The following is an 11,866-nucleotide window of genomic DNA, read 5'->3' as shown; positions in this document are numbered from 1 at the left end:
GTAGGGAGAGTGGAGGGGAAGGTAAAAAAGGGTGACCTGTTGTAACCCACAAACCTACGTGTGGTTAGCTGTCCCATGTAGTGGTACCTAAACCATGTCACAGAGAAAGACTAAGTTCTCTACAGCTGAAGGTAGCAGCTAGCTGGGCTTAGCTCAAGGTGGAGAGATTGTAGGTTAGAGCCTGCCTATAGGCAGTTACACTGTCACTAGTCAGATCACTTAATGAAGCAGACTAAATAGGTTGTGTCTCATTCCTGCGCACATCAAGGGTGGGGGAAATTGCCCTTGTAATCCATATTTCAAGAATTTATTTATTTATCTTTTGTTGTTTCTAGCACAGAAATCTGACCTGGAATCAGGATCGAGGCCTGTTGCTGCTGGGCTCTACAGCAGTATAATAATTGCGGTCCCTGCACCCACAGAGCTTACACGTGGAAGCTGGTGCCCTTGGGCTTCCTGCGCAGGCCTGGGCTGCCTGTTGTGGGGCAAATGGCAGGATAACCACCCACCCCCCATGCACGGATGCTCCAAACGCCCCCAAGTCACACGTGTTGCTTTGCAGAGAGTACTGTAGTTACCCACGTGTCCCAGGCCCTGCATCATCAGGGCTGGACAAGCCAAGCACGGGCAGCACGTGGAAGGGAAGGAGGACTACACTGTGCGTTTTACGGGCGGAGAGCCTGACGCCTGCGCTCCGGGACCCAGCCGGGGTGGCGGGGTGTCAGCCTTGCAGGGCTGGTACCCACCTCCCTTGGTGTTTGTGTAGCTGAACTTCAGGGACCAGCTAAGCCTGCGGCTTGCTGCCAGGGTCACTTGCGGCCGAAGATCCACATCCCGAGCGGAGGGGACACAAGCGGCCGCCCCGCGCCTCTGGGGACCGGGGCGCTGCTCTCCCTGCGGGGGCTTGGCTGCGGCGAGAAGGGGTAGGAACCTTTGTGCGGCGGAACTGAGTTTCCGCGGCCGCAGTTCCCCGACCGGTCTGGCATGTCCCGCCCTCACCGGGGGGGCCGGAGTTGCCGGGACAGGCTCTGAGGGGCCCGGGCCGCCATGGCGGCGGCGGCGGGGTCGAGCGAGCTGGAGCTTTTCCGCCGCCGCTGGCGGGCCGAGTTGGCCGGGGCCCGCCAGGGGAAGAAGCGGCGGCGGGCGGCCGAGGCCGGCGGGAGCCCGAGCCGCCGGGAGCCCGTCTCGGGCTGGAGCAGCTGCGGGGGGGTCCCGCCGGCCGCGCCCCGGGATGATGGCGGCGGCGAGGCGCGGCGGGAGGCCGGCTACTTCGCCCTGGCTCGGAGCCTGCTGGACGGGAAGGCCCCGGGGGCTCGGAGCCGCCGCCGCCCCCGCCCGCTCCCCCCGCCGCCCGCCCAACCGGCCGAGCCCGAGGGCGGCGGAGACAAAGATCTGCTGGGGCAGCTCATCCGGGACCTGGTACGGGACACCTCCCCCGCCCCCTCTTGCCGATCCGCCGTACCGCCCCCCCCCCCACACGTCCATCCTGCTGGCGCCTCCCGGGCTCTTCCGCACCCGCTCTGCCCTCGTCCCCGCAGGTTCTCGTTAACTTCCCCTTGCTCCATGTTCTCTGCCTGGCTCCTCAGCTTCTCTTTGCCCCCTCCCCCGCCATGGCCTCTGCCTGCCCCCTCCCCGGCCTCTCTTGGACGCTTGCCCTCGCCCCTCCCCCCCATCCCGCCGAACTTCTCATTACAATCACCCCGCCCCCCCCCCGCTCCTCTCCTGGGCTTTCAGTGCGGGCTGGGTAAATCGTCCTGTCTCGGGATCCTGTGCAGCGGGCAACGCCACTGGCCTCTTGCACACACTGGCGTTTGCTGGAGCAGTCCGGGCTCCTTCCTTGTCATTTCTTCCCCTTCCTGTGCCAGCCACAGCAGGGAGCTGTTACGGCTGAATGTGGACCAGGTTGATCCTGGGGAGAGGAGATTTTCTTCTTCTTTCTGGGAGAAATGCTCTTGTAAAATGTCATGTGATAACACTAACTTAAAGGGAACTTGTAGTTTTTGAGGCACGTCATTTTGCCTTCTGAATTCACAAGGCCTGCTGTATGTTTTAAATTTGGCACCAGTGTACAAAGTAGCTCCATTGTGGACCTGCTGTCTTCAGAAATTAATCATTCACAGGAAGTAGAACTATATAATTCTGTTTTTTTTCCTTCTTATTGGTTTTTTTGATGGGGGGATTAGTTTATGTCAGTTGAAATATCTGCAGTTACATAGAACCATAAACAGACTGGATCTGTCTGATGCTTCTGGATGACAATTTTGGCATCAACAGGCGATGTACGTTTGTTTTCAACATTTAATCTTAAATTTTATAGTATGGTCAACTTCGTGAAACTGGTAAGGCTATGTGATAGGATACACTTATGTGAAAAAAGTCATATCTGGTCACTATCATGTAGTTGAAGCAGTGCAAAGGGACGATTATATCTTTGTTAATGGTCCATTGACATTAATGGGACTTTGCATAAGGTCAAGGCGTAAATCTTTTTAAATTAGGCCCTGAAATGATAGCCTGCTTTAGCATAATGCTGGTTCCATACTCCAGGGTGGGGGAAAAGGAAGAATGATAACAAGAAATATTTACACATTAGCCTTTTTAGTCCAATAACAAAGAAATTGTTCAAGTATGAAAGAGACTGAATATTAGTAACTCTTTTTGCGGGTGCCAGAAACTCAAATACTTTCTTCCAAACCTGTCATCACTCCATTCAAAAGGGTAAAAGATCAGTATTTGGCACAAAAATGACTTAATACCCCAGATCAAAATTCTGGTCACTTGGAAATTGTGTTTCTTTAAAATTAAAAAAAAAAAACAACTCAAAAACCACCTCTCTGCTTACAAGCTCTAGGAATCATAGAAGCACTTGACTAATGACTGGGCTCTCTACTTGAACAAAATTGTATATGGGACCCCTCAAAAGGAGTTAGTATTATTTGCTCATTTTATATATAAATTATTTCTCTGTTATGGGATTAGAAAGGTTAGTGGGTAAATACTTTGGATTGTAATTACTGAGTTTTTAGTTTGTCTAAGTCTGTTTTACCTTGGCTTCCGAATACATGGTCTCTTTACAGTAGCTTTTCTTTTACACCACATTTTTTGTTCCTAGGTGTTATGATGGGGTTGCAGATTAACCTTTGTCTGTTAAATAAAATCTCATCTTTTTCCCCAAGACAGTGGATGCTTAATTAGTTTGCCTGCACTAAGCATCTTGTTAAACTGTATCTCATTGGCGTAGCTTTTCTGTCACCAAGAAACCAATATTAATTGTATAAATGAGGCAGTTAATTTGAAAGCTGTCCTAATTGCAGCTCTGAACAAGTTAAAAGCTGTTTTGATAAATCCTTCTTGTGCTTTTGTCCACATTAGCAATTTTATTTACAGTGTGGGAGAAATCAGAGGGAAAGGACTTTGCTGCGACCTAACTTAGCTATGACTAATTGTTCTTAAAAAAAAAAAAAAAATTAAAAAGAGCAGATAATACTTCTGGCAGCTAGGCACAAATTAATTTGTTTATAGAATTAGTGCTCCATTAGCACATAAGAGTACAAATCCCTCTCAGAGGGGATGGCAATATTAGAGTTTTGGATTCATTCCAGTAGACTTTTAGACAGACCAGTGCTGACTTGACTTTATATTTTTTTCTTTATGGGTTTTGCTTCATGCTATAGCGACAAATTATTTGGGGATTTTGAATGTATGTTCCACTGAATATGCACTCTGCTTGGCATCAGATGCTGGGAGCAATTAAGTTCTACCGTTTCTCACTGGAAGGGTGATTTTTTTTTTTTTTTTTTTGCAAGCAGTAATTAAGTTGCTTCCTGATCTCTGACCCTGATGTTACAGTGTGACCATAAACATGCACTTTAGACCTAGAAATGTTTTGACTGTACTCAGTTTGACTTTATTGGAGTGGGAGGTAAGATGCATTATTCTAAGTAAGCCCAACATTATGCATTTGCCCCAAACTGCCACAGCCTGACCCCCACCGTCAGCCCTGCAGACCCCAAACTGCCGCAGCCTGAACCCCCACTCCCTCCCGCCAGCCCCGCACACCCAAACTGCTGCAGCCTGAGCCACCCCACCACCCCGCCTGCTCTGTCGACCGGTCCGCCACCGGGTTTTAACCCTTCTTCCTGCTCATGGCCCCAAACTGCCCCCAGCTGTTAACCCTCCCCAACCCCAAGGTTCACTTACCTTTCAAAAGCAGCGCTACATGCTGCCACTCCTTCGCAGAGTTAGGAGCACTAGGAAACAACCAGAGACTTTTACATGTATTTTAATTGTAATGTAGTGTCCCTCTTACGAGTTTTCGCCTACGAGCTGAAAGTTGGGAACCAATTGTGCTATATAGCAAGAGCTGAGTATACTGAAGAGCAGATATAGCCGAAGAATCAGAATATGCCTGGCTTTGGCAGAGATGATGAATAAATGGGATGTATTTTGTTAATTGCACTTTAATAGTTATTTTAAGTGGGAGGTATAACAAAGATGTGTGAGAATCTTGAGGAGTTTGAGAGATAGACAACTGTAGAAACTCACAAACCATCAGAGAGCAAATTTCAGAAGTAGTGGGTTTTTTTTGAATGTTACATATCTGTGAAGTCTGCCTTTATTGTAACATGAAATGTATCAGGAAGTTTCAATCCTGCCTTTAGGATTTACATGTCTGCTAATCATGAAGACTGAAGCTCAGCTGTGGTAGGAAATAAGTGAATTTAATCTTGTTTTAGTGGCAAAGCTCAGTGCAACCTTCGGTTGTAGAAGTGTGGCTTCATATTACAGGTTGCATCTCCTAAAACTGTCACTCTCTGGTCCAGCAGCAGGGCAAGTTGAATTGCCCTACCAGCAGCCCCATGGGAGAGAGTGGGCCTGGGGCCAGAGTGGGGTGCTGGCATACCCTGGCAGCTGTTGGGGGGGTGCTGAAGCTGTGGTGTTCTGTGGTCTCAAAGTTTAAGAATGACTGCTATAGAGTATAATCTCATTTTGAGCTGTTGCATAAATAAAGATGTTAGAATGCTTTTTTTGTGCACTGTAGTTGAAACCTCCTCAGAGAATGAATGTGTGGAGGGTAAATGCTTTTCAAGTGCATTCACTTTATGCTTGTAGACAGTGACGTTGTGAAGGTTTTTTTTTCTTAGATACTTAAATGTCCTGTCTTCAGGACCCCTCTGTTTTTCATTCTAGACTTGGGATATTAAAGGGAGCGTGCGTGAATGTTATCTGCCTGCATGGCTGTCTATTATTTCCTGATATCCTCAATTTCAACTTGCATTAATGAGAATTAAGTGCAAGTTGACATCCTGGGGTACCCAGGGGCTGGGGGCTGTCAGGAGAAGCCCCAGCTTGAGGGAGCCAGGTGGACAGACAACATGGCAGAGTGATTTCTCTCCAGCTTCCCCCAGCTGGGAGATGCCACGCCTGGCTCCCGGAGTGATGGGGAGCCGGAAAACTGATGAGCACACCAGTCCTTCAAAACTTCACTGTCAACAAGCATAAAGTGATTGCACTTGAAAAGCATTTGCCCTCTAAGCATTCATTCTCTGAAGAGGTTTTAACTACAGTGCACAAAAAAAGCATTCTATCACCAATGCTGGTCAGTTTCCCGGCTCCCACCGACTTACGTGAGGGTGCACAGGAGTGCAATCTTTGTGTAACTCAGGGGTCTACTGCATAAGCAAACAAAAGACTGAAAAGCTGTGATTTCTGAGCTCTATCAAATGACAAGGAAAACGTTTCCTGTTGGTCTGCTCATTAGAACCAGTGTAATCATAGGAGTACAGAAAGGAAGTGTTGCTCATGTAAATTAAGATTTGTGGACTTTTTCATGTTTTCGTCCTTTCTTCTGACTAAAAACTCCCAGGAAGTCATGTATGTAGGCCTTAGTCCGCTCTTGTCCTAGAGGCATTCCCGAATGCAGCTAATGTGACTTACTGATTTGACTGCTAGGATGAGCATAGCTCTGCACCTTCTTGCAGGAGTGACTGACTGACATTGTAATATAGCGGGGTTAGAGGGTGAAGAACAGAGAATGTCTGCCTGATTTTAGCTATGACACTAATAGTACTAATGATCTCTTCTTGATTTTGCTATGAGGCTGTTACTGCCTTGCCACTAACAATGTACAGTTTATTCCTGCATTAGAAAAAGGCTAAGAGTTTATTTTCTTTTTCTTCTCAGAATGAAATAAATGAGGTTCCTTTCTTTGATATCCAGCTACCTTATGAATTGGCATTAAACATTTTTCAGTACTTGGGAAGGACTGAGCTGGGCAGATGTGCTCAGGTAAGTACTACCCAAAATTTTTCTTGTCTCGTTCCATGTAAGGTTGGCATGGGTGCTCACTGTGATGCGCTTAATCTACTACGGGTTGCAACTCACTGGTCTGGCATGGTAGAAGGGTCCTGGACAAGAGGATTTGCCAGACCATGGGAGGTCCACAGCCACTGGTCCTCAAGCCTGTTTCCTGCTGTAGGCAGGCATTGTGCCTGGTTCCCCACCTCCACACACTGGGTTGCTTATCCGGCTGCTGTGGGGGGCACCCGGACAATGGCTTTTGCTGCCTGGGTGGTCCCATGTTTCAGGGGCTGCTGCGAGGCTCTGTCCTTAGGCCCCATGCCGACCCTGTGCAGTTGCAGGGCAGCTGGGGAATCCCTGTCCCGCACTGTGGTGGGGCAGCTGGGAACCCCGGTCTGGCCCTGGTCCTGCACTGCCATAGGGCAGCCATGAGACTCTGTTCCCAGCTGGACTGCCAAGGCTGCTGCTGCTCCACCCTTGGGGTCCCAGGCTTTCTGGTCCATGAGCATCCATAGTCTGGCCAGACCATGAATATTGCTGGACCAGAAATTGCTGGTTTTGGAGATATAACCAGTACACTGTGCAGTAGTCCTTAATACATTTTCCTCCACCAGATACTTATTTCAGTTCTTTACATATTAAGAGACACTCCAAAAGCTGAAAATAGAAAACAATATTAGATGGACTAGATTTATGGTTTGATTTAGTATACAGTTAACCCAAATGTTAAAGGTTTGATAGCAGCTTTACAGGGATAGCATGAAAACTTAACACCAAAATAAATGTTTGCTTGGATTTTCAAGTCCAGTCAATGTAGTTATTTATAAACAAGTTGATATTTTCATTCAGTGTTTCAAACACAAACCATGCAGCACTGAAAACCTGGAAATGAAACTAATTTAAAAGCTGATACATAGCAAGTAGACAATCAGGGTAGTGAAAAATGGAATTTTAACAATTCTGTCCTTTTTAGTAATTTAGTATTCTAACCTAGGGCAAAGAGCTTTGATTTTTTTTTTTTCCTTCAAATTTACCCTGTCTCTTTAAAGGATGATAAACAGGTATTGTTACCAGCCTGTTCTATGGGAGAGCTTATACACTATGCGTACAATAGTTACAATAGTTCAAATTCCTCTCCTACCTGAGATTTGGTTTTATTAATGTAGAAATTAAGACTAATACTCCTTAAAGTTACCTTGGCTGCCCCTCTTGGGTTTGTACTCACAGGCCGTGTCTACACTAGCCAAAAACTTAGAAATGGCCGTGCAAATGGCCATTTCGAAGTTTACTAATGAAGTGCTGAAATACATATTCAGTGCCTCATTAGCATGTGGGTAGCCACGGCACTTCGAAATCGATGCGGCTCGTCCAGACGGGGCTCCTTTTTGAAAGGACCCCGGCTACTTCGAAGTTCCCTTATTCCTATCTGCTCATAGGAATAAGGGGACTTCGAGGTAGCCGGGGTCCTTTCGAAAAGGAGCCCCGTCAGGATGAGCTGCGTCAATTTTGAAGTGCTGCGGCCACCCACATGCTAATGAGGCACTGAATGTGTATTTCAGCGCTTCATTAGTATACTTCGAAATGGCCATTTGCATGGCCATTTCGAAGTTTTTGGCTAGTGTAGACTTAGCCACAGCCTGTTCGGTCCACACCCATGATACTCTGTCCAGGGGGCCACTGTTGCTTTTTTCCCCACCTATATAGAATAATGAGCCACCTGCTTCACTGAATATCCAGAACCCACTTAGCAAAAGCCAGTTATCATAGGGAATGTTAATAGGATGGGATGTTTCAGGCATTCACTGCCGGCCTATTAATGGCCATTGGATGTTTTTGGATGTGGCATTTATGATTTCCTTCTTTTGGGGGTGGGCTTAAACATCCTCTAAAGTGTTTGCAACAGCAATAATGAAGCATTATATTAGCACATAACTACCACTGAGTAAAACTGGCTAGTTGAATTTAATGGTAACTATGTGTAACCAGCATGAATGATTAAATTATACATTTAACCTTTTTTCAGTTTGAATAATCTAAGATGTTAGGCAAGTTAGGATACTTATTGTTAAAAATATTATAACCCAACATTGTCCCTTAAAAACTAAAGAAGGAACCCTTAGAAGAAAAAATATTTTCTCTTTCAAGAATTATATTTGGAAATGTTTCTGTAGCATTACTTTGTGTTAACGTGCCGTGTAGAAGGCCACAGAGCTTTCACGCCTGCTTCTGTCTCTGTTAGCCATCCTATCAAAATTTAACAGGGCTGCATTTCAGAGTGGTTTGCAAGTCGGCTAGAATAATTTTTATGCAGCCCTATACTATTTACTTTGCAACATAATAGTACTTGGTACTGTTAGCTACCACACGGCTACATTTTTATTGACTCTTCATTTTTTTTTTTTAATTTAAAGCCCATTTTTATGCTTTTTAAAAACGAGATGAAAGTTAAAGCTCAGATATATGTAGTGGCTGACAGATAAGCAGAGGCCCAGTACTGTATTTCTGAAGATATTCAGAATGAGATGACTGTCCAGTGCTTCAGTGCAGAACTGGCTTCTTTAAAGTGGTCAAATAAAAAAAGAAAACCAATAAAAATTAACACCATTTTAATTTTTCTCTTCTTAATTGTGTTTTGAAAAAAATCTCTACCCTCTTCTGTTAAATGGAATGCCCTGCTGCTTCATAGTGTTTCTTAGAAAGGGGTTTTTTTTTATTGAGGCGCCTTGGGATTTTAGTGAAATTGGGCCAGTTAGTGGAATTGGCATCACAAACTATGCAAGTGCCTTTGGAGAAAACCTGTTTGCTTAGTTCTTTATGCCAAATTGGTAACTGACTAACAATAAAGTAGTCTGACTGCTGCGTCTCTTTGAGATTTAATCACACCACAGACTGCTTGGGAGAACTTTAATTTTATTGTGATTTCCCACTCCCTCCCATCCTCCTTTTTTTTCTCACAGCTGCTCTTTGATTTCTTAGAATTAATGGTATGAAAGGCAACTATGTCTGCATGGTATTTTAGACACCATAAGGTCATTGCATCATGTATCTTAATGGTGTCATCAGTTCCTGAACTCAGATAAGTTCTCTAAGGTTGTGAAGTATCCATATTGTCATATGCTGGACAGCTGTTGTTTTCTGGTACATGGTGGCAGCTGCATTTTGAAAAGTCACAAAATCTGCCTCGTTTTCCTCATACTGGTAGTGGATAGGCACTTTAGGAAGCTAGAGAAGTGGCAGAATTTTAAATATTTTTTTGTAAAAAGTATAATACGGAGGGACTGATTTTACAGATGTTTGAGTAACTTAACTAATTGCTTGATCCTGCAAATGCATGGACATAACGGCCTGAAAACAGTCTGATAATGTGTTTTGTCTGTGTTCTTTAAAATGCTGTGTGAATGTTTTGTAATTTTGAAGTTACTAATAGAGCATTAGACACTTGATTTGGTGGTGGATATGCTCTGTGTGAAGTGTTTTTAGAGCTGTAGTTAGAGCAGGATTGAGTTCTGTTTGTAAATATTGTGTGACTTATCACCTAATGCCATATTTTTCATCTTCAGAATGACTTAGAAACATTAATCAATCTAACTGTATATATTTAAGATGGTCACTGAAGGAGCTGACACTTGTATTTCAAGAACAAAAGATCCTGCAAGACAAAGTAACAGAGAGATAGCCGTGTTAGTGTATATACTATCAAAACAAAAAAGCAGTCTATTAGCACTTTAAAGACTAACAAAATAATTTATTGGGTGGTGAGCTTTCGTGGGATAGACCCACTAATTTTCAATAGCTTGGTTCTGTTGCTGATGGAGTTATTAACCTGAATAATTGAGAACTATCTCGAGTTGTTTAATAATGCTTAATATGATATATGTAAAAACTAACACATGGTTTGTCATTGTCTTTTAGTTTTCTCACATGCAGTTTTGAAGCATGGAGGTTGGGACTTACCTGTTTTTCTTATGTTCAGTAGGCTAAAGTAAAGCTAGTCAGTCAGATGAGAGGGAAAGCAGAGGAAATGATGGATTGAGACATCCTGAACTTGGTGTTTTGGGTCTGTCCCATGACAGCTCATCACCTAATAAATTATTTTGTTAGTCTTTAAAGTGCTACTGGACTGCTTTTTTGTTTTGGTGTTTTGAGGGAACTGATAACTCTTTTGTTAATAACAAAAGCAGTCTCAGTGGCTCTTGATGAAATTACTGTATGAGCCTTTACGCCACATTGTGCACCACATTACAGCCTGTACTTCCTCGCTAAAAATGCCTGTGATTCATCCTGTGGTGAAGATTTGTAGTGATTTTGTGCAGCGTGGTTGTGGAAGAGAGGAATGGAGGGCCAAGTACTTGTTCAACTGAATTTTGTTCAGTCAAGACAGAAGTCTGGAATCTGATGGGAGGAGTGCTAGAGATCTTATTAAACAATGCAAATGGCTTTAAATTAGGTACAATTTCTAAATTTGTGAACAAAACTTTCATGGTTGTCTGTATGTGAGAAGGACACGGTGATGCCCTTAGGTGGAGTTGTGGGGACGCTGAATTTTCTCTGTGGAGAATGGCAGGAAGTGTGATGTAACATGATAAAAAGATAATGGCGATATAAAAGGTGAAATTAAAAAAAGAGGCCCTACATACAGGGTAAGGAATTCAAGCTTTTGTTGTTGATAAACTTTAGAGATTTACATAATACTAACTTAGGAAATAATTGTGGTTCCAGTTTATTTTTAATGAGAGTTTTGAGTGTTTCAGCTGAGCTCTTTGACTAGCAGTTAGCAAGCAGTTTGTGAATGTGTACACATCTACACAAAGCCATGGTTTTTTTGGCTCTCAGGGCGTCACCTGAAACTCTAACTCTAGCCGAGCTAATAAAGCTGATTTCAAGCCAATAGATGGTTTTTAATGCCACAGCTCGCAGTGGTGCTGTGAAGTGAAATGCTTGAGACGCTTTTATTAGAGACTTTTTGCAGCTGAGGCTCGCTCAGTGGGGCTTTTACTAGGGATGGTCATGCCAGTGTTGGTGCATTAAGGAAAGGTTATGTTAGACGTTCTTTGGAAATTCATGCTTGTAAACTGGCAGGACTCAATATGATTTGATTAACAAAAACCCCATAAGATAGAATTTCTTCCCCACCCCTTTGAATGTGTTCAGGAAAGGTAAAATGAAACTAATTTATTTATTACAGTTCTAATATTTTTACTCATGTTTAAGACCAACTTAAACTTGAAACTGGAACTGTCTCAACAACTGTTTTCCATTTTGGCAACACTTAAGGTTTTATTTTTCTTCAGTACACTGATAACAGGGCAGAAGTTGGCATGGGTTGATTTTGTTTACTTCTCTGTGCACAAGCCTGCCTCATCAATGTCAGCAAAAATGTGTTCCAGCTAAAGACACAGAGAGGTTCGTTTCCTAGCCACCGTTTTTGCCCAGAGTTTTAACGCCTGCAGAACAGCTGCTTTTTTGTCTAGGCCAGCAAAAAATGGTAACTTTGGTCGTTGTCTAGACTCTAGACAACAGTGTATAGATTTGTATTACTTTCAAATGTCTGGAATTGAAAGGCGAG

At 44.0% G+C, this 11,866-nt stretch overlaps 1 protein-coding gene across 1 annotated transcript in view; it reads left to right on the top strand.

Annotated features, from left to right (window-relative positions):
• Positions 1-1,022: 1,022 nt before the first annotated feature.
• FBXW8 (F-box and WD repeat domain containing 8) overlaps positions 1,023-11,866 on the top strand; it is a 71,951-nt gene continuing 61,107 nt past the window's right edge. The window contains exons 1-2 of the mRNA XM_075012896.1: positions 1,023-1,419; positions 6,184-6,288. Coding sequence (XP_074868997.1) covers positions 1,048-1,419; positions 6,184-6,288 — 477 coding nt within the window. The 5' untranslated portion in view covers positions 1,023-1,047. The remainder of the gene's footprint in view (positions 1,420-6,183; positions 6,289-11,866) is intronic.

Source organism: Carettochelys insculpta, chromosome 18 (genome assembly GCF_033958435.1).
Source record: "Carettochelys insculpta isolate YL-2023 chromosome 18, ASM3395843v1, whole genome shotgun sequence".
Taxonomy (NCBI): Eukaryota; Metazoa; Chordata; order Testudines; family Carettochelyidae; genus Carettochelys; species Carettochelys insculpta.
Note: the sequence above shows the minus strand (reverse complement) of the source record. Positions and strands in the feature narration are given on the sequence as shown.